General features: G+C 44.6%; 1 protein-coding gene across 4 annotated transcripts in view; it reads right to left on the reverse strand.

The window, feature by feature from the left end:
- Nucleotides 1-232: 232 nt before the first annotated feature.
- WDR75 (WD repeat domain 75) overlaps nucleotides 233-20,265 on the reverse strand; it is a 1,043,598-nt gene continuing 1,023,565 nt past the window's right edge. For all 4 annotated transcript variants that reach the window (XM_063934110.1, XM_063934109.1, XM_063934108.1 and 1 more), the window contains one exon: nucleotides 233-1,172. In XM_063934110.1, coding sequence (XP_063790180.1) covers nucleotides 968-1,172 — 205 coding nt within the window. In that variant the 3' untranslated portion in view covers nucleotides 233-967. The remainder of the gene's footprint in view (nucleotides 1,173-20,265) is intronic.

The raw sequence follows: 20,265 nt of genomic DNA on the forward strand, positions 1-20,265 counted from the left end.
AGTCTGCCAGTCAGTGAGAGCTTTGTGTGGAGGGAGATTTGACTTCCTGCTGTGGTTATATAGTAGATAGTCTACCTGTAACAGAAATGCTTAAAACAAATGTACAGTATATAAACACAAAAGCAAATGTTTAAATAGTCATTATTTAACAGCTTATTAAACAGTAATTGCTACAAAGGAGATTTACTTTACCCCCACCACCTTTAAGAACACAATTTTAAAACCGCAGAGATATGCATTAAGGAAGTTCAGATTTTATTATACTATCAGAAAGCACAGTGATTATATTATTTCTTAATACAATTAAAACAGTGAAGCACACAAGAATATAGGTGATGAGACCATTTCCTTAACAGCAGCTATCTTTGCTCATACTGTATAGTGGGACAGACTGTGCTCTTGATTATGTGGCACAATCTTTATGACCAATGCCTCTTGATCACGATTTATCCATAACTACACTTGTATATACGGATCTTTCCTCCAATTAAGTCTATGGCAAAATGTCCTATCTATTAGTTGGCTCTTGATCGTGATCCTGCTATACTTATAACCAACAGTGGTCTTTTTACATGCAACTGTGAGTATAGCTTGGTTATTCAATACAATGACAATAGAAGAGCACACCGACACCAATGCTTCCCCTGTAGTAACTCTATTAGTGGTAACAGGCAGAATAAACATGGTGGATACTTTCTATCAGTCCCTGCTAACACTGCTCGTCACAATTTAGCAAGTTGCGAATACAATGACTACACAAAGTAACACTAACCACCTGCATTTCATAATTTAAACAGACAAGGAGACAGAATGGAGAGGTGTGTACGGAATATTTAGGCATGCAACAAAAAAATGATATATATATATATATATATATACATACACACACACACATACTACAACAGATTTATTTTTTTAATGGAAATACTCAAGAACAATATGAAAAGTGTGCACATGAAAAGGGATCCTACAAATCTGACACCCAGCTAAAATCGGTCTTTCGTATCCTTCTTAGTTTCTTTTCCTGGGATAAGTTTAGTTTGAAAGGGGCAGTGTGGGAAAATCCGGTAGACATTGGGTCATTGCTCTCTGTTGGCTCATGAACATATTCAACAGGGTCCTCATCTTCCTTCTCACTCTTCATTTCTACATCTTTGCTCACTTTATCTGTACTATATCAAAATTAAAACATATTTATATATTTAAAATACATTGTTTTGATCACTTCTAAACACATTTTTGTAGAAAAAAAAAAAGTTTTGCAAATACATAGTAAATGAATAACCAACAGTTAAATGATAGTAGGGTACTCCTTCCCCCTTTCTGGGCTCTGTTCAATGCAGGTCTTTCCTGGAAATCATTTATTTCCAGAATATGGAAAGACAATTCATTTGTTAGCACTTAAAATGCCCGTGAAAGATTGGTACGAGTAGGTCACACTCAGAAGCAAATGTGTACTTGACAACTCCTGACTAGACATTATGACACACCTCTTCTGCAAGGCCACACAGCAAAATTTTCACCCATGCCTGAGATAAGAGCCCTGGAAAAAAAACAAACTGCTCCATGGACAGACCCCCATGGCAATGGAAAAACCGGGAAAAAATATTACATATTAAGTGCAGTTTCAACAATCATTCCAATTTGTCTCAAAAATAAAGAAGGCCATCAACTTTTTCTCTTAGGAAGTGGGTAAAGGACATGATTTTCTGGGCAACTGTGAAGACACAAAGACAGGAAAACACAGACACCCAACCGACTATTGAAACACTTGAATTCCCCCCAAAGACTTTAATTTTCCATTGTACGGTAGACAAGAAAGCAGCCCACTAACCACACTGAACTGCTGATATATATTCTGCAAAACAATTTACAAAACACCAGAGACCTTGAAAGCGTTAAAAGCTACCATAGTAAATGACAAAGAGGGAGACTCATGAACATATACAGTATTTCTCCATAAATATGTATAGATGTACAGTACTGTGCAAAAGGTTTAGGCAGGTGTGGAAAAAATGCTGCAGTGTAAGAATGCTTTAAAAAATATACAGTAAGTGTCACTAGTTTAGTGTTATCAATTACCAAAATGGGTCATTCCATATCAAATCAACTCAAAAAAACCTAAAAATTTTACTGACCCTCTCCAAATTTCAACATCATAGGTTGGATATTTTTGGAGGTGGAGCCATTTAAAAATGACCAAAATATGCAATTTTACTGTCGCTGGGGTCTTTTCGTTTGCCTGTAACTTGAGTTCTAATTAAGACAGAGAGATGAAATTAGTGTCATTTTGAAGCTTATGACTAGATCTTTTCACTTTAATTTTAATTTAGTAAGGTAGTACTAAAAGAAAGTTTAACAACCTTTGACCTCAATATTTTAAAAAAAGGAATATTTTTTTTCTTTCAATTTATTTAAAAAAAAAACCCTTTTATCTCTTCTAAATGTGTACCAAATTTCTTTTTGGGATTACTATAGGATGTTGAGCTAATTTGTTTTTGTTTACCAGCAGTAATTTAAAATGGGTATTAAATATCAGTAGGTTAATTTTAAAAATAAATGGTAATGCAGTTATGCATACAATATAATATAGACTTTGTTTCAGTAAATATGGCAGATGGAAAAAGAGTTCATGCTCAGAAACGGTTGGTTTTAAGCAATTTAAAAGAGGTGTATACCTTGTTTAAAGAAAAGTTTCCGCTGCAATGTCTAGGGTTTTCAAAGTTTGCAGAACTTCGCCCCAAACACTGCACCTTAGCTGGAGGAAGTGGTGCACATTCAGTGTGTGTCTGCACCATCCACCAGAATGTCAAACTCATGATATTAGGTGCAAAGATTTCTGATTTGACATCAAAGGAAGAGAACCATTGAAATCGTATAAGGATTGTTTGGCATTGATAATATGCAATCCTCCTCAGCCAGCATGCTACCTTAATGAGTGTAACGAATGTGAAGATGCCAACCACCTCAAACATTTTAAGGAACAGTTGAGGCAGTTAATGGATGACGGAATGATGGATAATATTTCTTACAAACAATGGGTCTCTGTTGATCGTTTTAATCATGAGACAGTTACGCATTCATCTGATGACTTTCTGGATGCTTATTGTGACAAGTTACAAATACTGCTGCGCCATTCCTTCATTGCCAGACAACAGTCGTCTTTTCAAGCAGACCTTAAATTAAGTTTGCAACCAGGGGAGTTTTTTTGTAATCGGCGACTTTGCAGAGAACTATTCGTTTGTACTGCAAGACGAAGTGCAAGGTTTCCACTGGAATAACGCACAAGCAACTCTTTATCCTTGTGTAGCATACTTCATAGGTGAGGCAGGGAGTCTAGAGCATGTCAGCTTTGTTATTATACCAGACTGCCTTCACCATGATACTGTTGCAGTTCATTTATTCCAGGGGTTACTCATAAATTTTCTTAAGGAAAAGTATCCTATCGTTACAAAGATCATTTATTTCTCAGATGGAGCAGCCTCTCAGTATAAATATTGAAAGAATTTAAGTAATCTTTGCAGTCACGAGCAAGACTTTGGAATTCCAGCCGAGTGGTACTTTTCAGCCACCTCCCATGGAAAAGGGGCATGTGATGGAGTTGGTGGCACTGTGAAAAGATTAGCTGCACGAGCCAGTCTCCAAAGGCTGTACAATCAACAAATAATGACACCTCGACAATTGTTTGATGGGCCGTTGAGAATGTTCCAGCTGTCTCTTTCAAGTACGCCAGTTCAGCTGACCATGAGGCAGAAGAGAAGTTCCTGGAAGCTCAATTTGAGCAATCCTACATAATTACTGGAACCCAGAAACTACATTCCTTTATTCCCTTATCAACAACTACTCTGTCAACTAAAGTTTATTCCTACTCTACATCTTCGAAAGTGGAACGAGTTTGTTTACTGGAGGACGAAGTAGAATTTAAAGACATTAAAGGATTTGTCACTTGCGTGTATGATGCAGAGTGGTGGATAGCATGTGTTCTTGACGTAGATGAAAAGTACGAATTAGTAAAGGTCAGCTTTCTCCACCCACAAAGACCATCCCCATCATACAAATACCCAGGGAAACACGACATTCTTCTAGTTCATCGTTGTGATATACTAACAACAGTAGACCAAATGACTACAACAGGAAGTGTGTACACCATTACAGAAAGAGAAACTCTGTCTGGAACTTCAAAACTAAACTCATGGAAAGCATGAACAAAACCTGGTCTGTTATATATATTAAGGTTATATTGCTGTTTTTAAAAACTTTATAATACACTGCAAGTGAGAATTTTGTATAATTTAGCTGCCTGCTTGTCAGTATATTATTGTTATCGCATTATCCCATGGTAGTCCCAAAGTGAAATTTGGTATATGTTTAAATGAAATGGCTCCAACTCTTTCTGCGAGGTACACTGGGCTCCACAAGGATGGACAATGGGGGTGTAGAGTAGGATCTTGATCCGAGGCACCAACAGGCTCAAAGCTTTGACTGTTCCCAGAATGCACAGCACCGCCTCCTCTATAACCCCGCCTCCCTGCACAGTAGCTCAGTTTTTAGTGAACCAGCCCAATGCAGTAGCAGGAAAAGAGACGACAACGGTTAGTAGCCACATACACCACACACTCACGACAGGAGAAGTGTCAGCGGCTAATGCCGCGGGCTTGCAGAAACTAGATAGTCAGATCCAGATGGCGTAGGAAAATTTCTGGGGAATTTGCCAGGATCAACATGTCGTCCAGGTACGGTAGGATCCTGACCCCTTGACGGCGGAGTACAGCAGTCATTACCGCCATGATCTTGGTGAAGACTTGCGGAGCCGTGGTCAAACCAAAAGGTAACGCCTTTTGGTAATGGAGGTTGCCAACTGCAAACCTCAGGTATTGCTGATGCGACATTGCAATAGGAATATGCAGGTAAGCATACTGTATGTCCGGGGAGACCATATAATCCCCAGGTTCCAAAGCCAGAACAACAGAGCAAAGAGTTTCCATACAAAACTTGGAGACCCTCACATATTTGTTCAATGACTTGAGGTTGAGAATGGGCCAGGAGGACCCATTCGGTTTCGGGACTAGGAACAGTGGTGAATAGTACCCCTTGCTTCTCTGAGCCAGAGGCACCTGTTCCACCACTCCTGTGTCCAGGAGGGACTGTACCACTGAATGAAGAGTTTTTGCCTTCACCTGATCCGAAGGGACGTCTGTCATGCAAAATCGATGAGGGGGACGATTTTTAAAGGACATGGTGTAACCTGGAGTGACGACTTCCCATACCCAGGCATCAGAAGTGGTCTTCAACCATTCCTGGGTATACCCTAGAAGTCGGCCACCCATCCTGGGATCCCCCAGAGGGCGGCCCGCCCAGTCATGCGGCAGGCTTATCAGTCTTGGAAGCAGGCTGACGGGCAGCCCAGGCCCATTTGGGCTTGGGCTTAGTAGGTTTGGAAGTGCGAGCCTGGTTCGGGTACGCCTGACCCTTTGCTTTCCCTTAAGAATGAAAGGAGGGAAAGGAAGTAATCTTAGCCTTCGGTACCGAAAGAGCAGTACTAGGTAGACATGTTTTAGCAGAAGCTAAGTCAGCCACTATCTTGTTGAGGTCTTCTGCGAAAAGAATGTCTCCCTTAAAAGGGAGCACCTCCAGGGTTTTCTTACAGTCCAGAACCACGAACCAGGACCACAGCCAGAGAATCCGGCGAGCCAGTATGGACGTAGTAGAAGACTTGGCCGCCAGAATACCAGCTTCAGAAGCCGCCTCCTTAACGTAATGAGAAGCTTTGACAATATACGATAGACATTGTCTAGCATGATCAGAAGCGTTGGAAGACATCTCAGCTTCCAACTCCTGAGCCCACGCTTCAATAGCCTCTGCAGTCCAAGTCGCTGCAATGGTGGGCCAATGCACAGCACCAGTTAAGAGTGTAAATCGCCTTTAAACAACCCTCCACACGCTTATCCGTCGGTTCTTTCAGAGACGTGACAGTAGTTACTGGCAGAGCATAGGATACCACCAGCCGCGCCACCTGCGAATCCACTGGCGGGGGTGTCTCCCAATTTTTACTTCGCTCCGCCGCGAGGGGATAGCGAGTCAGCATCTTCCTGTGAGGCGTGAATTTCTTTCCTGGATTTTCCCAGGATTCCCGACGTATGTCAACTAAATGGTCAGAATGAGGCAAAACTTGTTTAACCACTTTCTAACGTTTAAACCTGTCCGGTTTCTTAGGAGCAGCATCCGGCTCTGGGTCATCAGTAATTTGAAGAATTAGCCTGATAGCCTCCAACAAATCAGGAACATCCACCTGTGAAACAGATTCCCCATCAGGATCAGAATCTGTGGGGTCAGTATATACCCCATCCTCATCAGACAAGGTGTCTGGGATGTTGGTGGATTGTGAGGAATAGCCCGCTTATAGGACCCCGTGGTCTTGTGCGGGTGAGGGTTAGATTTCTGTTTAGTCAGTGATTGGTTCAATTGCTGTAACTGAGAGGACAGTTGATCTGCCCATGACGGATTAACCGCATAAGCGGTTGTACTGGCCGAGGAGGTCCCATAGGGGGCGCAAGTCTAGTTACTAGCGTACTCAGTAGCGTGGAAAAAGTAGCCTAAGATGGGTCATTTTGAACCCCCGTTGCTACGGTCCCACTAGGGGGAAAGGAACCCCCAGAACCAGAACCCTCAGCTGCTATATTCTCCTCAAACGTGTCTGCAGCGTCACCACCACGCAATGTGGGATCAGCCCCAGCTCCGTCGCCCCTTGTACTTGACATATCTGAAAGCTCAATGCAAGGCAACCCAGTACAAAAACAGCAGCACAATACCTGACAAGAACCCCCTGTGTAGTGTATGTGCACAAACAAACTGAGTTCCAGAAGTATATGGTGACTAAAAATCACAGAGAAAAATACACAATAAGTATATCTTGCGAAAACACCTATATTAGATAATAACCCTGACGCATGTAGCCCCCTCAGGTTATAGAATATAGGGATAGCAATCTGAGTGAGATACACGAAATGGAGGTCACACAGCAGCTATATGCACACACATAGAGTCACATTGAACAATGCCAAAATTATGACATGCAATAAAACTGCACTGGACTAGCAATACAGAGTAATACTAAGTATGGCTATACAGACAACAGATATAACAATGCACAGTAAAGACTGTATGTATATCACAGGGTACTTGTAATACATAACCCTGACTAAATGCACTCTTTCTTAACTAACACTGTCAACAGACATGTGGAATACTTAAGTGTCCTGTAAAATGCACAGCGCTGACAAGCAGGCGGCTTTACACAGGAGGATTTGCCCATACAGTCACAGGATCAGCTCAGCTTGTCCTAGTGGCGCCCAAATGCTGATAGTGAGTAAGGGAGAGAGAGAGAGAGATACAGCTCCAGGGTGGGCACATTTACTCTAAATGGCGCCCTGGGGCTGAGGGAGGGGCTACAGGTCAAAGCCTTATCCCCCTGGGGGAATTCACCACTGGGTACTGTTGGCTGTATAATAAATGTTTTTTAATAAAACTGACCTGTGCCCTTGCTCTGGTGGTCTAGTGAGGTCCCTGTACTGCCACAGTGTCCATGCCAGCGTGCGCGGCCCGCCTCCCACCGGATGCGCCGGATCGCAAATTCCCGCAGGTCCCGCCTGGGGGACCCTCTTACCTCCTCCGTGTGCGGCCACGCGATCCAGGAGGGCAGCGGGTGTGTGTGTGACTGACAAAGAAGAACCGGAGCCTCCGCTGTAGGTACCAGGCAACCAGAGCGCGGTACTGTACAGCGCTCTGGTTGCCGCTGGAGGAGGTGATGGAGTGCAGCAGGAGATGTCTGACATCTAACACTTACAGTGCCTCTGCTGCAGCCCTTGAAGTCTTCATTATTCACTTTGAAAAGCTCTTCTCAGGGCTGCTAAAGCAGCCCCCCTGTTGTATGCCTGCACTGCATGGCAACAACTACAAAACTGAGCTCCTGTGCATAGAGGCGGGGTTATAGAGGAGGCGGCGCTATGCATTCTGGGAACAGTCAAAGCTTTTAGCCTGTTGGTGCCTCGGATCAAGATCCTACTCTACACCCCAATGTCATTCCCTGTGGAGCCAAGTATACCTCGCAGCAGAAAAAGAAGTATTATGGTATACTTACCATGGTTAACTCTTTCTGCAAGGTACATTGGGTTCCACAGGAAAACATCGGGGTGTAGAGTGGATCCTGATCCAGAGGCACCAACAGGCAATAGCTTTAGGATGTCCCAGGATGCATTGGGGCCTCCTCTATAAACCCCGCCTCCAGGCACTGTAGATCAGTTTCGTTAACCAGTCAAATGCAGGAGAAGGCAAGCTTGAAGGCAGATATTAGTCATATAGAACCACATTCTCACGACAGGAGAAGGGACCAGCGGCTAATGCTATACAAACCCATAGAATCTAGGTGCGTCAAGGTGGGCGCCCTGTGGAACCCAATGTACCTTGCAGAAAGAGTTAACCATGGTAAGTCTACCATAACTCTGTTTCTGCAGCAGGGTAGACTGTGTTCCACAGGAAAACATTGAGGATGTCCTAAAGCTGTTCCTCAAGGGAGGGCATGCACCTAAGCGGGTATGAGAACCCGGCGTCCAAAGGAAGCATCCTGGTAAGTAGAAGTAGCTGCCTGCACAATTGTTCTGCGGACGCGCCATGACGGACCACCCAAGAAGGTCCAACAGAGCGAGTAGAATGGACTTTAACAGCAGCAGGAACTGGGAGTCCAGCCTGCGCATAAACTTGTGCAATCACCATTCTAATCCATCTGGCCAAGGTTTGCTTATTTGCCAGAAAACCACAATTGTGAAAACCAAATAAGACAAAAAGGGAATCTGACGTCCTGAGAGAGGCAGTCCTCTCCACATACTTACGGAGAGCCCTTACCACATCCAAAGACCACTCTTTGGAGGATATATCAGAAGAGATAAAGGCCAGAACCACAATATCTTGGTTAAAGGTGAAAAGATGACATCATCTTAGGTAAATAACCTGGGCGAGTTCTAAGAACTGCCCGGTCATGATGAAAAATCAGAACGGGTGGACAGGGCATAGCACCTAAGTCAGACACCCTTCGAGCAGAGGCAATAGCCAGTAAAAACAAGACCTTGGCTGTGAGCCATTTAAGGTCCACCGACTCAAGAGGTTCAAATGGAGACTCTAGCAGGGCATTCAGGACAACAGACAGATCCCATGGAACCGCAGGAGGGACATAGGGAGGCTGAATCCATAAAACATGTATGAACATCAGGTATAGACACAATTTTTCTTGGAAACCAAACCATCAAGGTAGATAGATGAACCTTGAGGGAGGCCAGACGAAGGCCTAAATCCAGGCCGCGTTGCAGAAAAGCCAGAATTCTGGAAGTTCTGAATCTGTACGCATCATAATTCTTATCGGTAAACCAGGTGAAGCAAGAATTCCAGACCCTGTAATATATCCAGGCAGATGCCAGTTTGCGGGCCTTCAGCATAGTCTGGATGACTGCCTCAGAGAATCCTTTGGCTCTCAGGAGTGTTGCTTCAAGAGCCACGCCGTCAATGCCAGGGTAAAGACAAGGGCCCTGTATGAGGAGGTCTGGGTGCTGAGGAAGTAGAAAGGGACGCTCTGTCGATAGACCATGCAGGTCTGAGAACCAATGACGTCTGGGCCACGCTGGAGTGACTAGAAGTAGTATTCCTCCTCCTTGTTTGAACTCCCGCAGGACCCTGTGCAGGAGTGACACTGGAGGGAACACGTAGGGCAACCAAAAGTTCCTTGGAATTGCTAGTGCATCCACGAACACTGTTTGAGGATCCCTGGTCCGAGATCCAAAGATCGGAACCTTGTGATTGTGTCGAGACACCATGAGGTCTACGTCTGGAAGGCCCCACTTGTCCACTAGGAGTTGAAAGGCTTCCAGATGAGGACTCCACTCTCCGGCGTGCACGTCCTGGCGACTGCGGAAGTCCGCTTCCCAGTTTAGGACGCCAAGAGTGAACACTGCCGATATCGCTGGCAGATAGCTTTCCGCCCAATGAAGGATTTTTGACACTTCCATCATAGACATGCGGCTTCGATTGCCGCCTTGATGGTTTATGTATGCCACCGTGGTGTCGTTGTCTGACCGTACCTGAACCGGCCTGTTCTGTGCCAGAGGCAGGGCGAGGGTCAATGCATTGACCACTGCCTGCAGCTCCAGAATGTTTATCAGGAGGAGTGATTCCTCCTTGGTCCATTGACCCTGAAAAGAGTGTTGCTCCAACACCGCACCCCATCCCCTCAGACTTGCATCAGTTGTCAGTAGGACCCCGTCGGGGATCCAGAAGAGATGGTCTCTGCTCAAATGCTGATCCTGTAGCCACCAGGTCAGCAACAGACAAACCTCCGACGTCAAAGTGATCATGTGAGATCTGATCCGATGAGGTAGGCCGTCACACTTGCAAAGATGAATGCCGACACCATCAGGCCAAGTACTTGTATCGCGGAGTGTATCGACACTATGAGGCAAGAAAGGAAGCATCTTATCCTGTCCTGAAGTTTCCGTACTTTTAGTCGCTGACTGTGTGTCCAGGTGTGCATTACTGAGCTGGGACCAGTGAGGATTTCTTCTGTCGAACTCGAAAAATATTGCAGTACATACATCACGTACAAACTACACACAGATGGCCTCCGTGCGCGTACTTGTTCTGCCGTGCGTGCGCATATTCGTAATTTGCGTATGGTCGGTTCCGCGGTCCTGCGTATTAGCGCGTGATATGAGTAATTACGGTAGTGTTTGTAATCGCATGGAAAAGCCATAAAAACACATTACATATTTAATCCAAATAGTGCACAATGTACACAGTCTCCCTGCACCACACCAGAAAGTTACACATGTTTAAACGGTACAAGAACAAAGGGATTCACCTTTACAGGATAGGAGGGGACATAACTAGGTTATAAGGAGGTGTTTGTTATCCAGCTGTAGGGTATTTTAAGAGCAATATTCTGGTGTTAGTTTGCAGAAGATCGCACGCTCCTGAGAATAGTTATGCACAGGAGCAGAATATAAATATTAACTGTATTCACTGTACACTTGACATGCGGCGGGAACCCAGAGGAGACCATCCGCAAGTGCACCTGGAACAGACATCGCCCACCTATTCAAACTGACCTATGACCTCTCCTGTACTGTAAATGACCATCCCTGTGTCCAATGGATAAAGAGATTACAGTTCCCATTGTGTTAGGTTTTGGACAAATGTGTAAATAGCCAGCTGCAGGCCAGGTCACTCCCTCAATCTCTGAAGATCATCAAACTTGATGATTGAGGACCGGACCGGGAAGCGCAAGCAAAATCAAAACATATATACCATTGACTGTAGCCATTTTCTGATTCTATTGTATTGTTGTTATTGTAACCCTCTGCTAGTAAAGAACCGTTGGCGGGTCAGATCCCAACATGGTCTTTGAAATACAAATTGGTGTCGTGTCTCTCTTTCCCTGCTAGTGTTATATAAGTGTACTCTAGTCACACGTGTAGCTGCAAAGTGCTCACGGCGTGTCTTTGTGTGTACGCAGGTGTACTTTGTACGACCATTGCGGCGTTTGTATGCAAAGTGCGTACATGGTACGGGCTTTGTACGCAAACTGGGTAAAAAGTACGTAAGCTAAGGATTGATTACAGCGGCTCCATTTAATGTGTATTGAATGTCTTTTCAAAGTGTTGTTTTTAGTCCTGTAAGTAAATCAACATTTACAATTGGGAGCTCGATCCGGTTTTTCACATACTCAAAGGCTAGCAGGTCATAGCAGACTTTTATCTATCAGCAAAGGGTGGAAAGATATCTACGTTAAACCTTTTCCTGGTTGTTGGATGTTCTAAAAACCCTATTTGTGTGCTGATTAGATTGCATATGCTCTGTCTGGTCTATAGAGGTGCTCATAGAGCCCGGAGGTAAACAGGAAAAAAGCTATTTAAAAGTCTGTGTAATTTTGGAGCCAAGAGCGTACACAAAGCGTACCAATAGTTTGCAGACTCTCCCATACATTTTGTTGCCATAGGGTAGTAATCATTCTTAAACCTGTGTGAAATCGGATACATTTGTTTGCTATATAGTTACATTTGAAATAAATGTATTTAAGGGAGTAATTATAAGAAAACACAAAACGCAGTTCTGGCCCAGTCGTAAAGGGTTATACGGAACAAGTGTGGGGTGTATTAAGTGAGTAATTATAGTTTGTATTGCTCACATTTATAGAGATTGTGATTTGTTTTATTGCGGACGCACATTTGTACACGTGGTCCGGACAAAGTACAGGAGAGCGTTTGTAGTGTAAAAGGCACGCTGGTTGCGTGGTTACGCAAGGTTGTGTAGGAATATGGACGCTAAGTACAAAGCACACAATATTTGTTCAATTAAGGTGGGATAGTAGACATTTAATACAATAGCACATAACTATCCGGTTTCAAAAGCAGGTTACTCTAAAATTTAGTTTAAAAACTGTGAGCACCTCTGGAAAAAAGCTACTGACCTAAAGGGAGTGAAATATCTGTACAGAAAAGAAAAATAAGGTGTATTTCAGTGAGTGAAAGTGGAGTGAGAAGATTTGAACACCGGAAATTCAGGTCCCGTGGGTACACCAAGTGAGTGGAGACTTGGTGGCGTGAGGCGGCTGACTCACATTAATAAAGGTAAAAGTAATACGCAAATCGTGAGATTTCTAGAGCAGCGTAATATAGGATTGTGCATTGTTCAGAAGTATAGATATTGTGAACTGAAGTTTAAAGGTTTTGTATTATGCTCCGGCTGAGGTTTCGCAGCTTGTGATTCGATTCCAGTGGTCGTAGGGCGGATAGGTAACAAGTACCTATACGCTGTGCGATTGGACCGCATGTCTGTGGGTGTGATACATAGCGCAACTTGATACCCCTTTTAGGAGCTTTTGTGTAAAATCATGGTATCATTATCGCTGTGTGGAGCATACGCAAGCGTGATTTGTGTAAGTCAAAAAGGGAAGTTTTCGCTGGTCTCTCAGGAAAATCTTCAGCGGCGGATATTCGCTGGAAGAGGTAAGTTACTCCTAAAAACTTCCAGTGAATAGAAGCCAGTTAGGGCCTCACTGGGTACGCGGTGTTCACTATTGGAGCGAGTCATGAGCGAGTGAAAGTGTTAGGTGTCTTTCACCGTCTATTGTATTGTGCATTTGGGGATTGCGGTTATAGGCAAAGTCCGCGATGGGATCCAATTGCACAAGCAGTGGGCGTTTGGTAGCTAGGGTTCAGGCAGAAGAGTTGGTACCGAGAAGGTCAGAATTGCGGCCGAAAGGGTCAGCAAGGTTTATTATGCGTGAAAAATATGGTTCACACACGGAGGCTTTTTGCAATGAGTGGGTACGTATGACTACGGAAGACAGGGCCCCATTCCCAAAGGTTGGTAGCTTTGAATCAGAAGTGTTACAGAACATAATGATTAAAATATGTCTGATTAAATCCAGAAAACAAAGGGTCAGACCTACAAATTGTTTAAACCTGTGGCAGCAAGAGGGGGAGATGCAAAAGGAACTGGTTTGCACAGCAAATGCCAAATCTAGCAGGAAAGCAATTGCGAGCGCACCACCACCACCATATATTGATGGGGAGAAATTGGCTACAAGCAATGGTGCATCGGTAAAAGATAGGAAAATTATTGATAAATGTGTTAACCCTAACCTTAACCCTTGTTAGTTGTATCCCGTTCTAAATTTTCCTCAGGACTGTGAGCAGGAAGATGAGTCCAGCACGATATCGGCACTCTCTTGCAGCCACCCTACAGGACACCCAGGTGGGCACAGCCCAACCACCAAGAGTTGTAGCAAGGCCCCCAAGCGGAGGCATAAGTGAGGTCGTGTCCACAGGTAAGTACGGCACCATACACTATGCAGAGACAATAGCTCCCCACATTATAGAGTCAAGCCAGAATGATGTAGTTGAATTAAATCCCGTCAGGGTGATTGCAGTTCCCAATGGGAAAACTGACACTCGGGGGGTGACTCCCATCAGGAACATTGCCATGCATTGTCCCTGGTCCCGGGTAGAGTTAAGGTCAATTATGTCAGAATTTCCCGATCCCAGGAAAGATCTAGTCGGATGCCAGAGATTCATTAAAGAGTTAGGTAACGCCCACAAATAAAGATTGGCGAACAGTGCTATGGGAGTGTTTACCCTCAAATATTGACATCCCAAAATTCATAACGGTTTGCAAGTTAGATGCAGAGGTACCTCTCACTGATGAATACAATCAGGAGAATGTACGGCAAATCCACCTGCAATTAGGAGTGTATTTCCCTACTGTTGTTAAATGGAATAAAATTTTCACCATAAGACAAAAGGAAGGTGAAATGGCATCCGAATATTTCCATCAAGCACTGCAGGAAATAGCTAGATACACTGGGATCGAGGATATTAAGGATAATGCACATCACAGGGAGGTAGCCGTTTCTGTATTAATGGACATGTTAAAGGAGGCACTGAGAACAAGGGTGCAAACCTCTCTACCTAATTGGAGGTATCTCGGTGGCTGCGTTGAGAGAGTCCACTGTCGAGCACGATCAGAACATCAGTAAGCACAGGGAGTTGCAAGGGGATAAGCCGATGATGGTGAGTATACAGGCTCTTACAGCAAAGCCACATCTGCCAAAACCCCAGATCCCTGATGGTAAGTCACGGTCAATTGTATGCTTCTATTGTAATAAGGAAGGACATTTTGCAAGGGACTGTAGGAATAAAGGGACACATAACGTATACAAACCCCCTAGGCCTGAATACGAGCCATACTACAATTCACATAATTGGGATCAGGGACCATATAGAAGAGATTATGAGCCACATAGAGGGGAATCAAGGAGGTACCCACCAAGGAGGGACTGGCAGGCCTCCGAAAAATCACAGCTACCCCCCTCACATATTGTAGCTGCCAATGCGCTGTGGGAGGGTCCCACTACACAATAGGGGTTGGGCCACACCTGTAGTCTGCAGCCAGTGAAGTTGATTGCTAGCTTTGGTAGTGAACCTGAGGTCATGGTTGGTGTACCATTACCTTTCCTTGTAGATACAGGGGCGGCCAGATCAGTGTTGAATTCCACATCAGGTGTAAAAACCATGGGTAAAACGATTTTGGCAATGGGAGTAACAGGAACGGTGCAAAAGTACCCTTTGAGTCGACCTGCAGAGATTACGATAGGGCCCTTGCAAACCAAACATTATTTTCTGTTGGCTGCATCGGCTCCGACTAATCTACTCAACAGAGACTTATTGTGTAAAATACGGTGTGTCATATACTGTACTCCTGAGGGTGTCTTCTTGGATATACCTCAGAACCATGCTCAGGAAGTGCAAGATATACTAGATACCCCCTCAAAGGCTAATGTCGCATTCTACTGTTATAGACACGTGTCCATCAAAGGTAGAGGAAATGATCTCGCAATAAACCGGGTTCCCTTTGGACCAAAGATGGACAGGACACTGGATTGATGGCGAATGTAGCTCCAGTAGCAGTACAAGTCAAAGATGGTAGGATAGCTCCAAAAATCCTTCAGTATCCTCTGAAGCCAGAGGTAGAATTAGGAGTGTACCCCGTCATAGAGTGGCTGCTACAGCAGGACATCCTAGTCAGGACGTCCAGCACCGCCAATAGTCCCATCTTCCCTGTGAAAAAGAGTGGGGGGAGGGGTTACAGGCTAGTGCAGGATCTAAGGGGGATAAACAAAATAGTTGGGAGCCAATTCCCCGTAGTGCCCAACAGCTGGTGTCATCCTCATGCAAATTCCCTCTACAGCAAAATTCTTCACTGTCACTGACCTCTGTTCTGCTTTCTTTTCTGTCCCTCTTCACCCTGACAGCCAATACCTCTTTTCCTTTACGTACAGGGGGGTACAGTACACCTGGACTCGACTCCCCCAAGGTTTCATTGACAGCCCAAGTATTTTCTCCCAGGCCTTACATGACTGTTTACAATCCTTTCAACCTGAGAGTGGATCAGTGCTAATACAGTATGTCGATGACTTATTGTTGTGTTCTGACTCACTCGAATCATCTTTGAAAGATACGAAACAGCTTCTGTTTCATCTTTTCCATACAGGACACAAGGTTTCAAAGGATAAGTTGCAGTTGTGCCGGACCAGGGTCAAATATTTGGGACATTGCTTGACACAAGGACTTAGACACCTCACTGCTGATAGAATACAGGCGATTCGCGACATGACTGCCACAAACTCAGCAATAGATCTGCACTTTCCTTGGAATGTGTGGGTACTGTCGAAACTGGATTCCAGGGTTCTCTATACTGGCTTTACCTTTGCAAGAAATGGTCTCTTCGAACAAACCGGAGCGGATCTCTCACACAGATGAGTCCGAACTGGCGTTTGAGAGACTCAAACAGTGTCTATCGCAAGCATCTGCATTAGGTATGCCAGATTATGAGAAGCCCTTCGAATTGTACGGTACTGAAAGTGCTGGGTGTGTGGCAGGAGTCTTAACACAGAGACATGGTGATGTCAGCAGACCGGTAGCTTACTACAGTGCACAGTTGGACAATGTAGAGCGGTCTCTCCCTACTTGCTTGCGAAGTGTTGCAGCGATAGCTTTGCTGGTAAGTAAAAGCGAGGACGTAGTGTTAGGACACGACTTGACAATCCATACACCTCATGCAGTATCAGCTTTACTAAACTCAGCCCAAACCAGACATGTCTCATCTGCTCGGTTTACAAAGTGGGAATTATCACTGATGACCCCTGTAAACATCACCATTAAGAGATGCAGCTCACTAAATCCTGCAACTTACTTGCCAAGTGTGCCTGGACAGGCACAAAAGGTGGAGGATGAGAATGATGGTGAAGGATGATTTAGTGCAGATACTGATACGCATGATTGTATGGAATACCTGAACCAAACTTTCACTGCGAGACCTGGTATCAGTGACAACCCACTGGAAGGAGGAGACTCTACCGTCTACACTGACGGTAATTGCCACAGACGGATACCGGATATGCAGTTGTAGATGACGAAGGTATCATAGAAGCTGAACCCCTTGGCCCACCGCACTCAGCACAAGTTGCTGAGCTGGTCGCCCTAACCAGAGCATGTGAATTGGCCAAGGGTAAGTCAGCTAATATATACACAGACTCTAGGTATGCCTTTGGAGTGGTGCATGATTTTGGGGCCCTGTGGTGCCTCAAAAATTTCATGACGGCAGCTGGCACACCTGTAGAGTGGCTGTTATCAAGTGCACAGCACACACAACCAAGACCCAATTTCACTTGTTAACAGCCGGGCAGACGAAGCTGCTAAATCAGCAGCAAGCACCCTCATACAGATGAACATCACATCACTGATAACATTTAACACGGTCAACACACAACAGCTAATTGAAATGCAAAATTTGTGTTCCCTACAGGAAAAGGCGGTCTGGAAATCGAAGGGGTATGGTCAGGAGTCCTCAGTACTTTGGACAGGTGGACACGGTAAGCCAGTGGCCCCCAGAGCATATCTTCCAAGTCTAGCTGAGGCGGCACACGGTCTGACTCAACTGGGCAAAGAGAGTATCTGCAAGCTGGGAAGAGCCTACTGGTGTGCACCAGTATTCTCTTCTCATACAGGTAAGAGAGCAATTACATGTTTTACTTGCTTGAGGAAGAATATTGGTAAGACAATACCAACAGAGCCATCCCCTCCGACAAACGGACCTTTCAGGTAATACAAATCGACTTCATACAGTTACCACCCTGTAGGAATTTGAAATATGTGTTAGTATGTATCAATGTGTTTTCCAACTGGGTAGAAGCGTTCCCTGCTGCCACAAATACTGCTACGTTCACTGCAAAGAAAATTGTGCAGGAATTTGTGTGTAGATATGGTATCCCTAGAATGACTGAAAGTGATAGGGGTACCCATTTTACAGGTGAAGTCTTTCATGTCATGTGCAAACTGATGGGAATTAATAGCAAGCTACATACTCTGTACAGACCACAGGCGAGTGCAAAGGTAGAGAGAGTGAACAGCACTATTAAGAACAAGCTGAGCAAAGTGATGGCTGAAACTGGATTGCTGTGGCCAGAAGCTTTGCCACTAGTGTTGTACAGCATCAGAACCACTCCCAGGTCTCCGCTTAACTTATCACCCTTTCAAATTCTTTTTGGTCGACAACCTCATGTAATGATAGATCACCCAGGATGATTTGAAATGCAATAATGAAATAACTGTGAAATATTTGGTTAGGATGAGCCAGCAGCTGAGAAATCAACAAAGAAATCTAAAGCTGGTGATTCCCGACCTACCGAACAGTACTTGTCATGACATTGAGCCTGGGAATTATGTGATAATTCGAAATTTCTTACGCTCAGGTTGCCTCATAGACAGGTGGGAAGGACCATACCAAGTCTTGTTAACCAGCACGATAGCACTAAAGGTTGCCAAAAGAGAGACTTGGGTCCACTCATCCCACTGCAAGAAGGTCGCTGACCTGGAGAGAACTCGTGACAAAGAGCAAGGTGAAGAAAACCTCATATCACTAGACTGTTTGCTCCGGGAAACTTGAGAGGCAGGACTGTTGAAAGGCACCTGAGCACGGAGAGCAACAAGACCAAGACGGATGTCACACAATTTTCTTTTTTCACCCCCCCCCTGCATTTTCCTTTCTTTTCTCCTCATTTTCCGTCTTTCCCCTAATGAAATGGATCTATCACAAGAGACTGCGTTTCGGGTTCTACTAGTAATTCTGTTTTTGATCAGGACAATTTGTTTTGGTGAGGGTCCCAGAGAGGTCGAGCGAGGATCTGGAATGGGTTCTGATGGCAAGTACAAATTTGTAGGATCTCAGGAGCAGCACATCACTCGAGTAAAGGCTGGTTTCAGTAAGCGCTCGGGTAGTCATGGAGCTCGGAGGCAATGTGAAGGGTTATTGTCTGATGAATATTGTATTTGTAGGAATTGTGAGAACATAGTTGAAGATGGGTGCATCCAGAGAGGTCAGTCCAACATTAATATCGACATGGACTGACATCCGTTGAGTGATTACCACTCACTAGTGGTTAAGGTCTTAAACCAGACAGAATGTTGAGTGTGCTCACAGGTACCTCAAGGACAGAGTAAGTCAGGATTAGTACCATACCCTTTAGTAATAGATGAGGTACTCGAATTACGGGGTGGGAGACCGGTGGACAAGAAATTCAATATCTCTAGGCCCCCTAGCTTGAAGCTCCACCAGTACAACGTAGATAGGTCCCTGTTGTGTTTCAATATTTCCAATTACCGAAGACCCGGAAATTGGGAAGTGACTTGGAATAAACAGACAATGACTTTTTCACACAGAGCTGATAGGATTACTATTGACTTTGAACTTGTATGCCAGATAGCCAACAGTGGGAGGTATTTTCGGTATAGGTATACACATGGAAGCAAGACCATGTGGGCTGGAAAAGTATCGTCAGGGTATTGTGCTCATATCATCCAGCCCGATACTTGTACTGAGAAAATGAGAGAACTAGGGATTGGTTTCTTTACCTGGAAAGTTTGCAACATGGTGATGTTACATTTTGTCCACTATGTTCTCCCAGATGATGCCTATTTCATATGTGGGAGGAAAGCGTACAAGTGGCTTGCTCTGAGGGATTGTGTTACATTGGAAGGGTACTACCGGAGGTCACAACCATAACCCACGATAAAATGAAAGACGTTCACCGCAGTGCTCAGATTCCTTATACTCATACCCACTATGAACACATCATCAAGAGACACCTTATAGATAGGGCAGAGCATGCAGCCTCTGATTTGATCCATGAATCCACCGGGATTCAGTTCCTTCTCGCATTAGATATCACCCGTACTGCCAGTGGAACTATAAATTATAGGTACATCCATGCACTAGCGAACTTGATAGACAAATATCACCGAGATGTATGATGACACCTTCAGGTATACGGTAAAGGAAGTTACAAGCCTACAAGAAGGAACTGATCCAGCACAGGATGGTCCTTAATTATGTTACAGCCCTGACAGGTGGGTACTGTGTTACTCAATATGGTGTGAAGTGCTGTACATATATTACGAACAGCACTGACGACCCCACGGAGATCATCGATCAGAAGATGGACGAGATCTTACAGTTGAAGTGGGAGTTCAGGAGGAAGCACAACCTTACCTTAGCGACTGTGGGTAATGAACTGACCGACTGGGTCTCATGGCTGAACCCACGCAAATGGTACTCAGGGTTAGGAGAGTGGGCACAGAATGTCATTATGAGTGTGGGAAAGTTTCC

The sequence above is a fragment of the Pseudophryne corroboree genome, chromosome 7 (genome assembly GCF_028390025.1).
Source record: "Pseudophryne corroboree isolate aPseCor3 chromosome 7, aPseCor3.hap2, whole genome shotgun sequence".
Classification (NCBI taxonomy): domain Eukaryota; kingdom Metazoa; phylum Chordata; class Amphibia; order Anura; family Myobatrachidae; genus Pseudophryne; species Pseudophryne corroboree.